This window comes from Poromitra crassiceps, assembly GCF_964638095.1.
Source record: "Poromitra crassiceps genome assembly, chromosome: 7".
Taxonomy (NCBI): domain Eukaryota; kingdom Metazoa; phylum Chordata; class Actinopteri; order Beryciformes; family Melamphaidae; genus Poromitra; species Poromitra crassiceps.
Genome location: NC_139628.1, coordinates 37,324,950 through 37,346,249, shown reverse-complemented (window position 1 = coordinate 37,346,249; position 21,300 = coordinate 37,324,950). Strand labels below are relative to the sequence as shown.

Below are 21,300 nucleotides of genomic sequence, written 5' to 3'. Positions count from 1 at the left end.
ATATATTTGAAAAACTCAATAGCATTGTCTCTTTCCAGAAATCATGACTCGGTTATTCAGGACTATCCACAGACCTTGTTATGAGCAGTTTCATGGAAGAACTATTTTCTTTTAACCGAACTACACCTGCTAGCTTGTTCCTACATGAGACTGCAAAAGAAAATAGTTCCTACATGAAACTGCTCACAACAAAGTCTGTGCATTATCTTGATTAACCGGGTCATGATTTCTGGACAGAGACAATGCTGTTGAGTTTTTCCAAATTTATTTTTGGGTGCTTCGAGCACTACAAGCTGAGTGCCATCCAGTTTCATTGTATTCAAGAGAAGGCCGATATATCCAAAACTCAGGCAACTATCCCAAAACGATATAGATGGATAAATACAGCTGAGAGGAAAATGTATTTTGAATTTTAGGGTGAGCTGTCCCTTTAAAGAATGTGGAAGAATGACTGCTTTGATTTCTCTATCTCCTCTACCTACAATAGTCATTAAAAAATATTCTCAGATTTGGGTCTGAGAGACAAAATATCAATGGGGGACTAAAGGGGGTCCGTGGACTAATTAATTAGGGGTCCTTCCTTCCTTGATATGAAAAGGGAATATCGCACCCCCTCCTCCTCCTGCTCCTCCTCCTCTTCCACCAAGCCAATGCTCGCGCCCGCGAAGGAGGATAGGGTGCACGAGCAGCACTCCAGCGCCGCTGTCTCCAGGCGCTCGCCACAAACACACACTGCGAAACTTGGAGTTGGAGCAGCAACAACTAGCCACACTGCCAGGTGCCTGCCTACAAGTGAGCGCAGACGAAAAGTGGGTGTTTCGACTAAATAAACAAGTCCAACTTAAGAAAACTATGGACGCAAAGAGAGTGGAGACCATTTCTGCCAGCGTGGACTCTGCTGTTTCTTCACCTGGTAGGACAGTGGTCGCATGTTTTTGGCACTTTCGTTTCGCCGAGTGGATAATTTGGTGACGATGGGTCATTGATTGCATGAATAACATTTCACGCCAAACAAAAACCTGACAATTGAATGCTGCCTTGCTTTGCTTTATTGGCAAGCATGCATGCCTAACAACAGAGACATTTCAAATTTAAACTTATATAAATTATAATTAACTATTGCCTCGTTGTCCGCGCAAATATTCTTCCACCAAAATAACGTAGGCTACAGCGCTGATCGAGGGCGTGGTCAGTGTGTAGGCTAAATTAAGTTGAAATTGTAGGCTAATTGATAACCGCTGTTTCGTTTATTATGCCGCATAACATCAGTAGACACTCGATAATATTCTTCAAAGCAAGGCAACATTCATGGGTTTTTGCATCTAGTTTGGCATAACTCTCACACTAAATAAGTCGAACTTTGCATGCCTCTGCAACACAGATTTGTAAGTGAGCGTTTTGGGGTGACTGCACTTTTGCCTTCTGTTGAAAGGATATGATATGATAGACTCGTGTTTCATTTTGCTCTTCGAGTCTGCCTGCTGTCCATTGAATCTATGGCCGAGAGTATGCAGGGTTTTGTTCCTCCCTTGGGTTGTTTTTGGCCTTTGCTTGATAGTTGACGGTGCAGTGGAGATAGACTGTGTGACAGGTGTTATTCACCACCAGAGAGGAACCTGCAGGGACCTCGAGGGCTGCTGTTTGCATTTGAAAGGGATTTTGATGTGGGCGTGGTCCCAGCTTGGAGACATAAAACGCTTCCATACTGCTCACATGGGGTAATCCAAGTCTCCACAAGCCCTGCCAAGTTGACTTGAAAATACATCATTTACACCCTGTTTTTTAAGCTGAAATCTTCACAAGTGCTTCTTCTACTTCTTCGAGCAACGTGGCTACGGTGCATATTTTCAAGTCAACTTGGCATCTCAGGGCTTGTGGAGACTTGTATTATGCCAGGTGAGCCGTATGGAGGCATTTCTTTTTAAACGTTTTTGCTCATGATGACCCTGTTCACACTCAACAGACAGCTCTACTTGCCTGATGCGGCCGGTCTCCATTTCTCCAAACTGGCATCGCGCTGGCTGCATTCTACTGCATGTAGTACACTGACTGTTGGCAAGTACCTCATACAACCCCATGTCAAAAAATCCAAACTATCCCTTCAACAGGATTACATTTTATGTTTTCATCATGGGCAACGGTAGCCTACATTGAAGAGTTGAACCGCTCCATGTGATTGCAGGTTGTGAGTTAATGAACAGACTGGCATCAGGTCTGTAATTTAAAAAGACCATCGGCTTGAGCAGCAGAAACCCTCTCCTGGCTTCTCCCCTCCTCACTACTTGGCTGGCCTCCAGAATGCTGATCACTCTGTTGATAGGTTTCCCCTCAGGCCTCCTCACTGCCTCTCCCAAAGCTAGACCAGTTAACTGCTCATTATTCCCAGCTCAGGTCAATGTTTGTGTGGCGTGTTTGCATAGCTAATTGACTTCTAATTAGGCTTTGTGATGATGAGAATGAGTCTGTTGAGTGCAATTAGGCTCTATTTCTCTCACTTAAAACATATTTATAGCAATAGAGAGCCAAAGTGAAACGTCACTTCCTGCTTTCTCCCTGTACCAGCGCTGCGAAAAATATGAATGGCGGTGGATGGAGAATAAGGTTACTTTTTTGAATCCCGTTTGAATTGGGCCACGGGGTGCCAACGCTAATTTTGTCAATTTAAAACATAACTTTGCACGTCAAGAAAGTCACGGCGGGGTCAAACAACGTATCTAGGCTACTTGAGAGCACAAAAATGAATATATAAAAACATATTCCAAAGTGGTAAGTAGGGCTTAATTTAAATGTAGCCTGCAACAAGTGCAAGGCTTTAGTCCTTGATTAATTCAACAGGAGCCTTTTTTTTTCTTTTTTCTTTTTCTTTTTCATTTGAATGCAATGTATTTTTCATATGGGGACCATATGAATGGTGACTCGCTGTTTCCAGAGAGCTGATTGGTAAGCAGGTGGGTCTTTCATGGGTTTTGATCTTATCCTCTGAACTTAACCTGCTACAAAGCAGGTTAGCCGTAGAGCATAAGTTGCTATGGTGATCTATCTCGATAAGAAGTTAACTAGCATCGTCGTACGGCAAAACTAGGGTTAAACCTGAAGTTACCTCGCTAAGCCAGTAATCTTGCTTTGTGGTACAGGCCCCTGATGTCTTGTTATTGAAGGAAACAAAAATAAGAAGGGAGCTCCTTGAATTTTTACAAGAAAAGTATTTAATCCCGAAGTAGTATATTCGTGTACACAGCAGTGTTACAAACAGAATATATCTTCAATAGGGTACACGGGCAAACAAAAACGCTACGCGCGTTTCAACCACACACGGTCTTCATCAGGCTGGAATAGCTGGGCGTCGGCCACCGCACCTGAGTATAAGAGACATACATACAAACGATAAAAAAAAAAAAACGATTTTCAGACGGCAGCCCGTCTTTATTGTCACACAACACACTACAACACATGCACGGAGGGCCCCAACACACACATGCTGACGGTGGCCGGTGAAATTTGTCCTCTGCATTTAACCCATCCTGGCTTTGTCCTTTCCTCCTGGGGCAGGCCAGGAGCAGTGGTCGCTTTCTCGTACAGCGCCCGGGGACCGACTTCGGATGTTGTCGTCACTGGTCGGATGACGATGACGATCTGATCTTCTGCATGTTTTTAGTGGGGGGGGTTATATACGGAGGAACCCCCCTGGGGGAGCACGGGGAGAACATGCAAACTCCACACAGACAGAAAGGCCCTTACGACGAGATACCCCACCTGGGCAGTAGGCACTGAAGATATGGGGGGAACACAACCACAGCGCCCACAGTGTCCCAGGCGAGAATCGAACTCAGGACCTTCTGACTGCGAGGCGACAGCTCTACCACTGAGCCACCGTGCCCTCAGAGGCAATGACGTGAGGTGGGCAGTGCTATGACATCATACTGTAGGTTGGGCCATGATAAAGTAACATACACACCAATAGAATAACAACATGAATATGAGGATCTATACACACATGCAGAGAAGGCTATATGAGAACAGTCAAGATGGCCTATATAGGCTATAGGGAAAAACGACATAGCCTATAAGCAAAATCATAACGTCCTGTGGGAGAGGAGGGGGGGGGGAGAGAGAGCAACAGGGGAAATGATACACTATATGAAACATGTTAGGTCCAGCTCCTCATTAAGTCCGTGAGGGCTGACAGTATTGAGAGAGTAAATCCACCGCGCCTCACACTGTAGGAGAGATCTGTCCAAGTCGCCGCCCCTCGGATGCGGTCTAACAGTATCTAGTGCCCAGAACCGGAGGTCAGTGTCAGAGTGGTTATGTTGTAGGAAGTGCTCCACCAAAGGAGCTTTTGTGTCACGGCGGCGGATGGCGCTCTTATGCTCCGTTACGCATGTGCGTAAAGGCCGGGTAGTCTTGCCGATGTACCAGAGGGGCAGCGGACACGCACAGACGATAGCGTAGACTACCCCCTGTGATGCGCAGGTAGTGAGGTGTTTCAGCTGTACAGTAACTCCGTTAGGGAACGAAAGGGATTTTATTTTGCTGGTTTGGGGGCAGCAGGAACAGTGTCCGCATGGAAAGTGACCAACCGGGGGAGGCAGGGAGTCAATGGTGGGTTGAGTCGAGGAGGGGGTGTGGAGCGTTTTGACCAGGCTGTCTCTGATGTTGTGGTTTCTGGTAAAGGCTATTCTGGGGGAGTGGTAAATGTTTCATGCACTTGCAGTACTCTCCAATGTTTTAGCAGGCATCGTTTGATTTTATTGGCGAGAGGTGAGTATTGGAGGGTGGCTGTGACTCTGGGAGGGCTGGGCTCCGGTGTTCTGGGCTGCAGAAGGATGTCCCTGTGGGAATGGAGAGCACGTTTATATGCGTGGGAAATGGGTCTGCGCCCATATCCTCTCTCGTGGAAACGTAGTCTCATGTGAGTGGCTTCATGTACAAAGTCACTTCTGTCGCTGCAAAGTCTGCGCAGGCGCATGAATTGACCGGTGGGCAGGTTATCTTTCAGGTGTGAGGGGTGATAGCTGGTGGCGTGGAGCAGAGTGTTTCTATCTGTGGGCTTGCGGTAGATGGATGAATGCAATTTGGTATTGTGTTTATACACAGACACATCCAGGAAGTTGATCCGATCAGGGTGGTGGTCTAACGTGAAACGGAGGTGGGGGTTCCAAGTGTTGAGGAGGGTGTGGAAATCTACCAGGGATGAGGATGAGCCGTGCCAAATTATGAAGACGTCATGAATATATCTCCGCCATAGCTTAATGGAGCTGATGAACGGGTTGATGCTGGGGTTCAGCACAAAATCCCTCTCAAACGCACCCACGTACAGATTGGCTATGCTAGGCGCTGCCGCGCACCCCATAGCTCCCCCCGAGGTCTGCAGATAATACTCGCCGTTGAATAGGAAGTAATTGTGATATAGGCTAATTTCAGCCAGAGAGGCTATGAGTTCATTGGGGGGGGTTGCAGATGTTCTGCCTGTCAGTGTCTGTTTGATGATTTCTGTTGTGGAATGTTAGTGTAGAGAGACTCAATGTCCATGGTGGCCAGTCTGACAGATGACACATCTATATCCAATCATTAATAATGCGGAGGAAGTCAGAGGAGTCGCGGGTGTAGGCTGGTAGTCTATGCACGAAAGGCTGTATATGCTGGTCTACAAACTTGGACAGGGGCTCAAGGAGGGACTCGTTCCCAGAGCAGATCGGACGCCCGGGTGGGGGGGAGATATTTTTATGGATTTTGGGAAGGAGATATAAAGCTGGGGTCCTGTGGTGTTTACGCAGAAGGAATCTGTGGTCCCGCTTGCTGATGTGGCCAGCCTGCAGTGCATCGTCAACCAGTGTTTTGATGATGACGCGGGTGCGGGGCCCGGGGTCGCTGCTACAGTGTTTGTATGTGGTGGGATCTGAGAGCTGGCGCATAGCTTCCGCATTATAGTCTGACATGTTCTGTAAGACGACCGCTCCACCTTTGTCTGCAGGGCGGATCACAATGGAATTATCCCGTTGTAGTTCTAAGAGAGCATCTCTTTCCCTGCGGGATAAATTCTGCCTGACAGAGGGGATGCTCCGTTCGAGAACAGCGATGTCCTGGTGGACCAGTTTGCTGTATGTTTCTATGGCTGAATCTATATTGCCAGGTGGTGTAAAGGAGGAGGGGGGAGCGAGGGCTGGGGGGGTACTGTCAGTGCTGGTGTGGTGTCTAAAGTATAACCTGAGTCTGAGTTTGCGTATGAATTTATGCACATTAATTCTAGTGTTGAAAGGTTGGTACTTAGCAGTGGGCACAAATGTGTAATTGTGTAACAAATGCATAAATTCATACGCAAACTCAGACTCAGGTTATGTGTCCACAATTCTGTTCCCCTATCTTGTTATTGAAGGATAAATCACTGTTGTTCTCTGTCCAAGAGTAGCTTTTAAAACCCCGGCCGCTGGCAGCTTGGATTTTGTACAGATGCCGAAAAGTTTTGAGTTTCACTGCATTGCGTAAGAAAAGCGGTGCGCTACTAGCAGCAAGCAGCAACCTGACGTTTCTGTCAAGTTTCTCATGACTCACGTGGCTGATGGAGTCAGTCTCGTCTCAGGGACTCGAGACATGCGGGCCATTTGTTTGTACTTTGCATGGCTAATATGACTGATTCTTGTTGAGAGATGAGTACAGACACCAAATCATGTTGCTAGGGGCTGGGTTCACTACTACCTCTCCACTTCACTCCGTCTCTTTCTTCTCAAATGTTCTCTCGTTCTGTCGCGCTCCCTCCTTTCCCGCCCCCCTCCTGATGTGCTACCATCGTGGCCGCTCCCCCGGGAAATCTTAAAATGTAACATCGCCTGTGAAAATGCAACAGCCACCCAGCCATGAACTGATCCTCCCAGGAGCTGCTTCTGTCTGCGCTTGCCAAAGGTTCCCCCCAGACATTTCTCTCCTTTAGTAGCATATTTTCAGTTTCAGAAATGTGAACCAATGAAGTATGGCCCCTTAAGGTTTATTGTTCTGATTGAGCTACTTTCAGGCGTTTCAGCACCACGGCCAGCTCAGTCTTTTGCCATTTAAATTGTTCAGTGCCGGTAGTAAACTCTGTGATGAATGCCCTTATTGCCTTTGCTTCCATGTGAACTATCATTGCTAATTATGCCGCTTCATATGCAGAACATTAAGGAAAAACATGAACATAGCAACTACTGATTTGCATTGTGTTTCACTTGCTACTGTACGAGAGATTCAGGGCTGTCCCGGTGGCTCACCTGGTAGAGTGCGTAGCACTTCACGTCACCAACCCGGGTTTGTGTCCGACCCGTGGTCCTTTGCTACATGTCTTCATCCCCTCTCTCTCTGCACACCCTTCATGTCAATATACTGACCTATCCAATATACTGACCTATCCAATAAAGGCAAAAATGCCCCCCAAAATAATCTCAAAAACAAAAGAGGTTAAAGAAGTAAAAGTAGTACTGCAAACGACTGTCCACAGTCAAGAGAGAAGTTGAGGAGCCAGTGAGATATTTTACAAGTATATCAGGGACATTTTGAAAGTGCCAACATATGGTGCACTCAGGTAGGGGGTCTTGCCACATATGAGCACTTTCTCACTGGCAGCCAAAATGTAAATCTGCTGCATATGCATCGCTTAACAAATGGGATTGGAGACAAGTGGACGTTTCTTCAATAATAAATGTTAAGAACATCAATATTGACTCAGTCAGAATTTTGCAGTTTCAGCCAGTAAACAGTGGCTTTTTTAGTGTAGGCCTAATCCTTTTGTCATCAAGTTCTCAGGAGGCACTACAATCAAATAGTGCCATGCAAACAAATCCGAGATTCACTTCACAGGTGAGGCTGACAGTCTAGAATGAGCTACCAAATCATATCATTAATCATATAAACCTTAGATAGATAACTCGTATTTGGAAAATTTTGATTAACATTTTTGTTTGGGATGTTTTAATTTTAGGCTGTGTAGTCCACATGCAAGTGAACCATGCTTTTGTTTTGTTTTGGAATGCTAAGGAAGCGTTCTCAAGATTAGATTAAGATTGACCCTGTATTTATTTGTCACAAACACCCTCGATGCACGCACGTGCACGGAGGTCAGACACACACACATGATGCCTCAGAGGCGCTGTGAAATGTGTCCTCCGGGTTTGACCCATCCTGGCTCGTCCTCCTCCATGGGCAGGCCAGGAGTGGTGGCAGCCTGCAGTGAAGCGCCCGGGGACCAACCTTTTGCATGTTTTTAGTGGGGGGTTCTTATCTGGAGGAAACCCCAGGGGAGCACAGGGACGGGGAGAACATGCAAACTCCACACAGACAGGCCCTTTTTCAAGAGATAGCCCACCTGGGCACCAGGCACCGAAGGCATGGGGAGACATACCCCCAGCCCAGTGCCAACAGCGACCCAGGCGGGGGAGGTACGGTGGTGCAGTGGTAAGCACTATCGCCTCACAGCTCGAAGGTCGTGGGTTCGATTCCCACCTGCGACGATGTGAACGCTGAAGGAATGCGTGCCCGTCCGCATGTCCTCGAGTGCCCACCGCCCAGGTGGGGTCGTCAAAAGGGCCTTTCTGTTTGGAGTTTGCATGTTCTCCCTGTGCCTCCCGGGGGTTTCCTTCATATAGGAACCCCCTTCACAAAAACATGCAATACCCTGGTTGCTAATGTGGTCCCCCCCTCTGGTCGTTAAGGGCGCCTGTTCAGAGGGAGGGGAACTGGTTGGAATAGCGTGAACCTCCCACGTGCTATGTCCTACCGGTGAAGCTTCCTCTGTCAGGTGAAAAGAAGCGGCTGGCTGACTGCCCATGTCTCGGAGGAAGCATGGAGCCAGTCTCGGCTCGCCCCATATCGGCAGAGGATGAAGTAGCAACCAGGACAGAGAAATCAAGTGAGCACTAATGGGGGATAAAATGGTGGGGGGGGGGGACTCGAAACCAGGACCTTCTTGCTGTGAGGTCACAGTGCTACCACTGCGCCACTGTGCCCCCCCCCCCCCCCCCATTAGACTTAATTAGGTTTGCTCCTAGACTGCAGCTTTGAGGTTTTATGCAGGGTAGAACTGACTACACGAGGTGTGTGTTTGTGTGTGTGTGTGCGTGCGTGTGTGTGTGTGTGTGTGTGTGTGTGTGTGTGTGTGTGTGTGTGTTGTATTTGCGTGTCTGTCTGTCTGGCTGTCTGTGTGTACGGGTGTCTTCACAGTGATTGTCAGCCAGAGGTCTTCAGCTCACAGTGATGTTGTGGAACAGATGGAAAAGGCTGCTCCAAATCTGTCAGACAACAGAGAGAGAGCAGTGTGTATTTTTGCTTCTGAGATAATTGTTTTGAGAGTAGCACTGGATCAATGATCTAAAATTTCTTCCAAGACTTGTTATTAGGCCAGTTACTGTGCAGCCTGACAATTTCTCATTCATAGCTCAATCATATCGTATCGTATTTTTTAAGGTGAATCGCGATATACAATATATATCTCTGTATTTTCTATGAAGTTACTGTAGCTAAATATTCAGTTGTAAGTCAAAGCCGCATGTGAGATATCACTTGAAAGCACTTTTATTAAAACTAGACTGTACTTGACCAAATAACCTCAATATCGATATTGCGACAATATTGTAGGGATGACTATTGGTGCTTTCATAAAATATTGACACAATGAGATTTTTGATAAATAATCATCATCAGTAATGTGGATATAATGACTAAGTGGGTAAAGGCAAATAATAGAACAGCTAGAACAGTGTGGTAAGTAAAAAACAACATCATCACTTTACTGTAATGCAGGCAGCCTTTAAAACCAGGAAAAGACAACACTTATGCCATATTACGATAATATCCTAAGACGATACCTAGGCTGATATCGGTATACTATCAATATATTGCCAAGCCCTAGGTGGATTATTTAAATACATTGTAAGACAAAATAAAAGAAGCTCCATTGGCCCATACTTTTTTCAAGGACGATACATTGTCCAATAGGCTGCTGTGTCTGAATCTGTTCCCAGGTATTGTGTAGTGTTTAAAGCCTTTACCGCTGTCACCACATGTATCCCTGCTGATGCTGAACTAGGATTTAATCCCATCTGGGAAATTATCAATATTATTTAGGTTAGATTAGGTGTGTAAGAAAATATTGTTACACTTGTTTGAGTATTGCGATATGTTTTGTGATACTGTATTTATTCTCAAAAACAAAAAATAGATTTTGGTGTTGTATCTTGAGCCATTTGACTCTTTCACTTCAAGTTGTTTTTACTCGGATTTTATGCATAATGATCGTGTGTTCTTTATACTATGACAGTTTTCCTAAACAAATAATATATATATACAGTATATATCGCAATATATTGAATCATAACGTATCGTATCGACATAAGATTACATAATGTGAAACTCAGTCTCACTTTCTCTCTGCTTTAGTGTTGCTGGTTGCTTGGACAAATTCTTAATGAATTGGCAATCTATAGAGGTTGCAATAGAAACATCCTAACAAAGATAATTTTTGACATCTGTTGATGTAGGCTAGGTCGGTGTGGAGCAATAGACCAAATCAGCGGGGATGTTTACATTTACTTCCGGTTACCCCTGGTTACGGCTGGTTACGGCACAAACTGACGTGTTGAAGACAAAAACGGACAAAGAAGACAAAAATGGTTCGTTCGTGTTGTCTTGCTGGGTGTCCAGTGACCATAAAGAGCGGGTCAAGATTTGGATTATTCAGAATTCCCTCTGCAAAGGGCAAACATGAGCAAAGAGAACTCTGGATTCGGCGGCACAGGCTTACTACAGCTACAACATCTGGGTTCCGAGCTATATCCGAGCGGCGTCAGTAGCCTCTGTCAAAACAGCGAGTTTGACAGTTGTAAACAAACGTTATTAGCTAGCTAACTACATAAAACAAACACAGAAGAAAGGCTAGATACGTCGGACAAGCATGTTTACCAACCGTTTAAACATTTAAATTGAAAGTAGTCGGCCGAAAACAACGAGAGTTTGACAGCATTTATTTGACAACACGCAAATTTAAACCTGCCGCCTTCCCGAAGTGGTACCCGGAAGTAAATGTTGTTTACATGGTGACTTCACGGTGATTTGGTCTATAGAGACACTGCATGAAATAGGCCACGCCCATCACGGGGAAAAAGCTCCGTTCATTTCCACACACCAGCGTCATTTTCCTTGAATTAAACATAGCTAAAAGCTGTTGTGTGGTGGACTGCGCAGACAACAAATCGTCAGTTAAAGTTTTTTTGTACTCCCGAGGAAAACAAGGAAGCCATTGAGAATTGGAGAGAAGAAAAATGTGGATGTTGCTGTCAATGAAGTAAGTTGGAGTGTTCATCTTCCGTAGATACGATCTTTTTGTGCAAGACCATGCACGCGACATAGGATAACGCCAGGATTGGACGGGAGTTTGTGTTTTCCCCTGTTTTGGGCGTGGTTTCTGAATGATGAAGCGCTCCGCAGTGTCTCTATCTGTTATTATATCACAAATTGCATCGTTTGATTCATCACTGTTAAACCTGGCATATTATCCCTCAGTGGGATGAACTTAATGGTGTACTTATTGGTATGAGGTTAATTACACTCCCTGGCATCAAGATGAGAGCCAGAAAGAAGTCTGTACTCTTGATTTTCATAAATAAAATAAAAATCACCTGTACGCTTCTGCCCTGCCCCTCTATAAAAAGCAGTCCACGTTCAAAGCCAAGATTAATTTGAGCAAATAACTTTCCCGTTCGTCTCCCGCGTGCTCTCCAGCAGATTTTGTTTGCTTTGGATCCAGCCATTGTTTTTTTCCATCAGAAGACTGGGTGGGGAGCATCTGCTTGCATGGACCATCTGTCTTGGGACTCGGGCCAGAGATAGAACGAGAGAAGAAGTGGACAGAAAGGGGATGAGACTGGTGTCGCCCCGGTGGCTCACCCGGTAGAGCATGTACCACGAGGCCGGCCCGGGTTCGAATCCAACCCATGTCATCCCCTCTTTCTCTCCCTATACTTTCCTGTCTGCCTACTGTCCTATTCAATAAAGGTGAAGAATAAACAAATATATAAAAAAAAGCGAGATGAGGATAGGGGAAGGAGAGAGAGGTGGATAAAGAGAGGGAGAGCGATTGGGATAGGAAAAGGAAAGACTGTCTGCCGACCACTCAAAGCGCTTTAGAACACATGCCTACATTCGCCCATTCACACATCGATGGCAGCAAGCTACCACGCAGGGTGCTGGAGCAATTTGGGGTTCAGTAACTTGCCCAAGGACACGTTGACATGCGGACTGGAGGAGGCGGGGATCGAACCACCGACCTTCGATAGTAGGGATGTAACGATAACCGGTTTTAATGATAACCGTGATCAAATTCAATTCAACAGATTCAATATAAAACTATAATTATAAAAATTATTTCGGTGAGTCTCTCAGTACTTTTTAAACATTTTCATACATTTTTTATGAATACCGTGATAATACGATAACCGTGATAATTTTGGTCACGATAATCGCGATGTGAAATGTTCATACCGTGACCCACTCTACCTCCTGAGCCACAGCCGCCCATGTGGAAGGAGGGACAACACAACACAACACAACACAACAAGCCGCTGCTGCGACTATAACCATAGGGAGGGGGGAACAGAAGGTGCATGTTTATGATTGCTGAAGGCCAAAAGGAGAAATGGACTGTCTCATTTCCACCCGCAGGCTTGTTTATGTCACAAAGTCACTCCATTTGACTTCCTTCGATAGAGTGCCAAGCAGCCGGTGCCAACTTGTGTGTGTGTGTGTGTGTGTGTGTGTGTATATATATATACATACATACATACATGTACATATATATTTTTGCCATCTTGCTTCCATGTCCAGAGTTTCAGGTGGTTCTTCAAAAAGTATTGCATCTATAAAGCACTCTTTATAAAGAACCTCTGCCAGGCTCTTCTCTAACCTTTCCTAAGGTAAAAGAATGGCATATCTTGAGGCTTAGATTCCTCATATCTTCTTAATATTCCTCATTAATTCTTCATTGGTTTTATCTGAAAGTCTTCTTCACGTATATTTAACGACTTGTTCTTTCAGTGAATTAAAGCCGCGGTAGGCCGGATTTCTTAATTGCCATTTTTGTTTGAACTGAGCAAAAGTGTTCCCCATATTGGGAAGACATTTTTGAGTATGCTAACATGTCAACATCTCAGCAATATTAATAGCACCATTGCTCCGCTATTTGCTTTTTAAAATATATTTTGCGCTTCAAGCATCAGATAAATGAGGCAATCTCTGAAACTGGAGGGCGTCGCCCCAGGTTATCGATCATCTCCTCACCTCAAGGTTAGCTGCTTGGTAATGTCACCAAGCTCATATTTCCATATTTTGACATGAATTATTAGCTGTCAGTCAGGCTGGACCTTGACTTCTTACCTATGTGCAGCGAGTGCAGATGAAAGCATAATCAGGATCAGGACCAAAAAGTAACGCTTTATTTTACAGCATGATAATTACGATGTAACTAGAGATGTACTCTATGAGAGAAGGTAGTTATGGTACGTCATTAGCGAGCTGTAATATTACCATGATAATAATAATTGTATGTGTATTTTTTTTTAAGAAAACAAGTTCTATATTAACACATTCACTGCCAGGGTTTTTTTTTACTGTAGTTAGCTTCTGCCAGAGGTTTTTTTTGAGGATTCTGGCTCATTTTACAAGAGCCGAGGATTCTTTTCTGCTTGGACTTTGTGAACACAAACTTCACAAAAGTACTAATAAAATGTGTGCTTTCTCTGTCTAAAAGAGTTAGTTTGTAGAGTTAGTAGTTATGTAGATATTAGCCGTGGAGTACAGCATTGTTTCAGCGTCTGAGACTGAAAGCTGAGATAATCGCAGTTTTGTGAAATTCAATCAAACAGGCAGAACAGTCACTTTAATCATTTATTTTTGGCATCAGTGAGAGATCAGACATCAAAAACAATATAGTTCTGACGCCCTCTCCTTCAAACTCCTCCCTCAGTGGGCGTGTCTGGTGGCTTTCAGCAGCGTTTGTCACAAGCGAGTTTCTACTGCCTGTCTGCAGTGAGCAGCCTCCCTCCCTGGCGGCCCCCTCTCGGCGAGTGTGGATGGGGCTCACTCGTGTGTGTGTGTGTGTGTGTGTGTGTGTGTGTGTGTGTGTGTCTCCTTCAAACTCCTCCCTCCGTAGGTCACAGGCGAGTTTCTGTTGCCTCACGGATCCCAAAAAAAGAGAGGGGAATCGCAGGAGCGGGGAAGAGGAGAGGAGAGCCGAGGGCGGGGGGTTGGACACGGGAGAGAAATTCCTTTGCGATCCCCTTCTTCCAATCTTGAGGCGTACTCCGCTCTCGGTGTGCTGCTGCTGCTGCTGCTGCTTGTCTGTGCTGCTGCTGCTGGCGCGGCCGCTCTCGGGCGAGTCTGGATGACCCAGCTCAGTGGCCTTGTGGTCTGAGTGTCCGCCCTGAGACTGGGAGGTCGTGAGTTCGATCCCCGGCCGAGTCATACCAAAGACTATAAAAATGGGACCCATTTGCCTCCCTGCTTGGCACTCAGCATCAAAGGGTTGGAATTGGGGGGTTAAATCACCATGGGATTCCCGAGCGCGGCGCACGCTGCCGCTCACCGCTCCCCCAGGGGATGGGTCAAATGCGGAGAACAAATTTCACACATTGTGTGACAATCAGTGGGACTTTACCTTTACCTTTACCTGTAAAATCGCCAAGCCATTTCCTTGAGAATGGCTTCCTCCCGCGGCTGTTTTTTCTTTGCTTTCTCTCGTCTGGAGTGCACTGTCGCCACTTAGTGGGTCGGTAAAATAGATTAGACACATTCAATACCTCCAATATTTGTATAGGAGACGTAAAAGGGTTTGATCGATGTCCCACCGTCAAATTTTTTTTTTTTTTTTTTAAGCCGAGATATCTCGTCTTTGGCAGTCAACCGTTGGATTCTGTAAGCCGAGATATCTCGACAATGGCAGTGAACGTGTTAAAAGCAAAATGGAATCTCAGTGAAAAAACTTTTAGAATATTGACTATATTGTTAGTAATAAAGGTGTAGAAAATCTTAAGGGACAACATATTTACTAATTCCATTATACTTTCACTGCTTCAGGCTACAGGTTACCCATAATTGCAGGAATAAATGTGTGTTTTGAAGAAATGTGCAAAGACACTCTAATACAGGGGTGCCCACACTTTTTCAGCTTGGGAGCTACTTTTAAAATGACCAAGTCAAAGTGATCTACCAAACATATTTATTTATATATATATACACTGAGTATACAGTGGAAAACAGTGGAACAGTGGAACAGTGGAAAAACAGTGGAAACAGTGGAAAAACAGTAATTTTTTTTTTTTTTTTTTTTTTTCTCCCCCTCAATGCCATGCGATCGACCACACTACCTTCGCGATCGACCGGTCGATCGCGATCGACGTATTGGGCACCCCTGCTCTAATAGTAGTGTGCAAATAAATGCATTAAAATAAAAATGATTCAGTTGTTCAATTGTGTAAAGTAGGAAGATGACAGGAGTTCAGAAGTGGACTGCAGGTGAGAGGGCAGTCAATCAAGCAGGGTTTTGGCTCCTCTGCTTCTGTCTGGCAGGTCTGTTGGAGTGGCGTCTGCTGCTGCAGCCAAGTTGTCAGCAGATTTCTTGTTCTTGCTCCGGTTCTTGCCCATCTTTTGGCGAAGACTAAAAACACACCTTTTCAGGCTCCACCTGGGCCCGTCTTGAACTAAAATCCTTCTCTCTTTAAAAAAAAAAAAAAAAAATCCAACTAATGTTACTTATTCCTTCTCAAACTACTTTGTACAAGTGCTACTGTATTCCTTCAAAAGGTCGTAACTGTCATAGATTGTGTTGCATAGTTGATTTCTTTACTGTTGACAAATGTGATATTGTAAGTCGCTTTGGATAAAAGCATTTGCTAAATGACGTAATTTAATATAATGAATATGCGAGATAGCCAAGAAAAGAAGCCACACCTCTTCTTCTTTGGTTTAGTTGACAGACTGTCTTTGGCATGGCAACCCTGAGGTCCTGTAGGTTGGACCAGTTGGATGGGTATCTTTTCCAGGGTCAGACCACAAGGCTTGGCGAGCTTTGACCTGGAGCCTGGAACTACTGAAGCAGGTTGGTTGATCCTTCCTGAAGCAGGTGGATCAGGGTGTTTTCAGCAGGACACGGGGCTTATTTTGGGGGTCGGCAAAACTCCGATGGTGAAATAAGTTCGCTTGTCACACAATAAATCACACTCGTTTGACTTAAGAGTATGTTGTATCCTTCACATTCGCTCATGGGCTGCAGTGCAGAGTAGTATCCAGGCAGCGTCAAGCCAGCGTAATAAACACAGCCGATTTCCCCCCTCCCCTCTCTGCTCGAGAGAGGCCAGTCCTTCAGTCCTCCGCACTTCGCAGCAGCCCGACACAGGACAGACACAGCGAGAATGGCAGCGGCTTGCAAGCCGCCCAACGCTTGTATGTATGTAGAGAAAGCAAATGCACGAAGCGAAATGTGGAAGTAGTTTGCTTTGATGTGCGCGAATGATTAGATGATGCACGCTGGAAGTGAACGTTAAGCAACGTGTGTACACCTCGCCCATGAGAGAAGGACCGGCAAATGACTGGACCCGTTTCACGCTTGTGTCCCTTATCGCGGCATACCGCTCTCCTGACTGGCTCGAAACTGGGGAAAAGTCTGCGATGACGGGGTCGCGCTTATACCAGAAAACAACTTTCACACTCCAAGGCATTAGACCGCTTTCCGGTCATTTAACGGTAAAAAGCGCATGTGTGAAAACGGCGACAGTGATAAAAGGAAGGACATTGTTCATCCTTGCTGACTAGTGGTTCCCATTTGTCAAGATGGTCCATAGATGGCCCATATGGTGGGGAGCAGTCAACTGCATATCTAGAGAGATGTGATGAAGCACAGAGGAGCTCCTCACCAAACCCACCTTCTTCATGTGAAGAAGAGTGAGAATGGACCAGTGGCTCCCACTCATCCAGGCAGCCCAGAGTAGATCCACATGGTGGAAAGCTTGGGGTGGGGGTTAATAGTTATTATATAATAAAGCAGACTAGGCTACACAGATTAGGCAAACAGGAAGGAAAGATGGAATAACTGCCCTTTGGAGTTTTTCAATCAGCCATGCAAAATATGTTTCCATTTTTAGGTGAAGTAAGCTAGTGTTTATATTATCACACAGTTCAAATAGAGTATGGCATGTTCAAAAATCAAAAAGGATTGTGGTCTGGATTTATATTCCCCTTAGTCGTATAATTGAGTTACACCCCAGACTGCTGCCAAGGATATCTTTTTTGTCTTTTTTAATTAATTATCTCAGTTGGTAACTTGTTCCGTGGTGTTGAAGGTGTCGGGGCGGCCCGCTGGTTAGAGTGACTATGCAATAACCAAAAAGTTGCAGGTTTGATTCCGACAGAAGCATGTGTCCATTCAAATTGTCCTTGAGTGAGCAGAGTGATGGTGATCTGCTCACTCGTTTCAGGTTAAGGATAGTGGAGTTTGCTAAATGGCTACAATTTTAAATGTAGTGGAAAAAGAAGCTAAACTAACGATAACCTCTGTGCTGCTTTTTTAGCTCTGCGTATTAACAGTATGCCGCATTGATTACCAGCCGTGACAGTGCTGTTTTCAGTGTGTGTGTGTGTGTGTGTGTCAAGGAAAATGTGGTCCTAGAGACACCGATTGTAGCAGGAACTACCACAGAAGCGGTTTTAAGTACTTTGCCAATTGTTTATAGTATGTCTGTCTCTCTGTCTGTCTGTGGACAGATTTGGTCACCGTGATAGCATCACAACCATACAAGATGTGATCAGGAAACTTTACATGACGACAGTGGTTCACATCACAATGAAGGCCAAGTTTGAAGATGGATATGGACCAAGCAAAGGAAGGTGTTAGATGATGGGAAGAAAATCTGAGTGTGCCGGTGTTGTGACTTTTTACCTACTGTACGCTGTCTGTATGTTGTGCTGTTGTGATATATATATATATATATCATACATATATATATATCTGATATAGTGTTACAATTTATGTCCTCTTCTTGGTGTGATGATACAGAACGTTGCCACAGATCCAAAATCTGCCATGATGTATTTGAACTAATCCCACAATAAAGGATTTAACCAGATTTCATGCCAGTGGAGTTATGTAAGGAGGAAAAATAGTTTATCAGTTTTAGCTGAACTTCACATGCAGGCCGTGTGTGGAGGCAGGTCCGATCGGGACTTGAATGTGTGGCCAAATGGAGGGGCCGTCTGTTCTTTCTGCTAGTCCCAGTCACGCAGCCCAGAACCAGAAGCCTTTCCAGCTCTCCACTCGAGTCCCTCCAAAAGTCTCTGTCCACCAGGGTCTCCGGCTCACAGCCCTTAATATAGATTTAACTAATACTAAATATAACAGCCATTCATACAAACAACAGCCATGAGTGTTGGCGGGCCGCATCTCGCTAATTAGGCTAGACCTGAAAATAGATTGTAAAAATAACACCAGACTTCACAGGAGCACAATGGCTGTCAGTTGGCTAATCCACAGTGTGGCTTAAACTATTATTAGATGCTTTTCAGTGGTATGTCTGTCAACTAACTTTCAAGCCATAAAGTCTGTGAGAGAATTTGTCTGTGTGATCGCGGCGTCCATACAGTATGCAAGGCTGCCACCAAGTGGTTGTACTGAGGAAATGATCTCTCTGTAGACTAGAGAGCATTTTCACACACTATTCATAGTACACAGGATCAGCACTGCTGCCCATACGCAGGATAGATGTCTCAGCCCTGTTTATTCACCAGGGGGGGATCAGTACATTGAGATGACTATTTGTACAATTTGTTGGGCTATAAGTTATTCAAAAAAGTCTGAGCAAAGCATTCTATTCTCTCAAAGCGAAAACAAAATTGCAGAATTGTGAAAGTATCAAATTAACTGAAAATATTTTTGCATAAGTATTAAACCCCTTTGCATCATTTTGGCTAAATTGCTATACTGTAAAAATCTTGTATTTGCTATTCATGTCATATTTAGATTGTGTATATATATATTTTTTTGTCTGCCAACAAAGCTTACACCAGCTCCCTTCACTACAGTAGATCTTAGTGGGACTCTTAGCGGTACTTAGTGAGATTTTAGGTGTGGGCTGGACTCTACTTCTGAATAAGCTACTGTACCTCATTTATGGATGACATTAGATTCTAGTACTTGAGGTGAAAATATAAATCAGCTCTTTCCAATCACACTATCCTATATAATAAGAAAGCAAAGTGTCTGTGTGTGAGTGTATGAGCAGAATTGTGTTCGGCCACAGCTATGCCATTTTACGCGCGATCGAGCTGAATCTTTCAGGAAGTGTACAGAGCACCCCTGCGGGTGACCCAACACATTTTTTAATTGGGTAATTAGGGCCAATTAATTGCCCCCCCATTACCTAATGATGATTGCCCTAATTACCTAATGATGTGATATCACTCGAGCATTGATGACATCACTGGTGACATTACCAATTCTATACATAAGTGATATCATCAGTGATTTATGATTAATTTGAGTGTGTCCCGGAGGCTTTGGAGACCACTGTGTTCCAATCCAGACCAGGGGGTCTAACTCCCAGGGGGGGTCTAAATTAGGGATGGGCATTTCTAGCAAAAACACTATTCGAAATTCGCTGGCCAAATTCGAATTTAATTCGAAATTCGAAAATAAAAATAAAAATGTAATTTTTTTTTTTTTTTTTTTTTTGGTGAGTGAAATGTTGCATTGTCTCCCCTGATTCTAAGTCTACGGCTTTATTAATTAATATAAAAAGCTTCTGCTGTGGATTTTTAGCTCAAACAAGCATTGCACCACTGAAGTAAAGAACATGTTACATGACATTGACATTTTCGAAAATAAAAAACAGTTTTGACAATCATGAGTGGTTCATTAAATATTTAGTAGGCTCAGGTCTGAGTGCCAAAGGGGTGCCAAAGTCACCCCCTCTCCCTCTTCATGGGATTTCATCCGCCATTCATTTTTCCATAAACCTTGCTTAAAATGCTTATAAAAATTGTTTTACTTGCTCAAACCAAGCGATTTGACTATACTTAGAATCAGGGGAGACAATGCAACATTTCACTCAAAAAAAAAAAAAAAATCGAATTTCGAATTTCAATAATAAAAGTCGACCTTGATAATAACAACGATTATTCGAAAATTCGAAATTCGATGCCCATCCCTAGTCTAAATCCCAGGGGGGGTCTAACTCCCACATGTCCACTAGTAATTTTAAAATAAAAAGGTGCCGTTTCAGTGGGTTTTCCAGTCCATTGCTATGGAAGTCAATGGAGAAACTGGACAGGAAGAACTCATAAATATTTAAAATGATTTCCCTAACTGCGATGTGAAGGTGGTATTTTCTCGTAAACTTCAAGAACTGGACTTGAAGTAAGTAATCCATATAAATGAACCTTGTATCCCATAGAGTCCAGCCTACACACTAAAATCCCATTGAGTCCCATTATGTCCCTCTAGTGAAGGGACATGGTCTCAGCTTTGTTACCAAGAAAGACAAATAAAACAAACATAACATTGTTCATAACCACGAAATTCACTTTAACAGATGATCAAAAAATAATTAGTTTTGTTTTGTTGCACATTTTTGCTAATGTAGCCATTTAGCCCAAAGAAGTGAACTATACTAGTTAGTTAGGTTACTTTAGTTTCTACATTCACATCCATCTTTTAAACTTTGTTTTCTCTTTGACCAAATAGGAGTGCTTTAACTCAGACTGAAAATCTCAAATAAATGCTTTCTGAAATAACTTGATAGCACAACAAAATGTCACAAAACTCAAGGGGTCTGAATACTAACGGCTTCTGTTATATAATGGCCGCTATGCAGCATTTGACAGGAAACGAGTTGATTATTTAAGTCAGTTAACTTCATCATAGAGTTGTAACAGTAAAGAGGTTAAATCAAACAGAGACAGCCTTGGCAGAAGATGGCTTTTTGTCTGATGAGCTGAAAGAGAGATTCCCCCCGTGAGGAAAATGAATGTGACCTTCCAACATAAACTGCGGATAGGCTATATTCTCTTTGGTATGCTCCACTGCCACAATGACATGCATCCTTACACAGAAGGTGGTCCAAACCCCTCGAGGTGCTTGTACAGTCACCAGCACAGTGTCTCTGTACACGCTGACCGATAAAGAGCTCCTGCTATCTGCAGATAGCATGGGCACCGCAGGTGAATCATTGATGGAGGCATTCTAACACATTGACTCAGGAAACGGCACACACCCACAGAGGGCAAGGAAGTGGTAAA

The 21,300-nt window shown here is 44.2% G+C and overlaps 1 protein-coding gene across 1 annotated transcript in view; it reads left to right on the top strand.

The window, feature by feature from the left end:
- Positions 1–852: 852 nt before the first annotated feature.
- kcnip4a (potassium voltage-gated channel interacting protein 4a) overlaps positions 853–21,300 on the top strand; it is a gene marked incomplete at both ends in the record, with an annotated part of 256,584 nt that continues 236,136 nt past the window's right edge. Inside the window, one exon of the mRNA XM_083639758.1 lies at positions 853–913. Within this exon, the coding sequence (XP_083495884.1) occupies positions 853–913 (61 nt within the window). The remainder of the gene's footprint in view (positions 914–21,300) is intronic.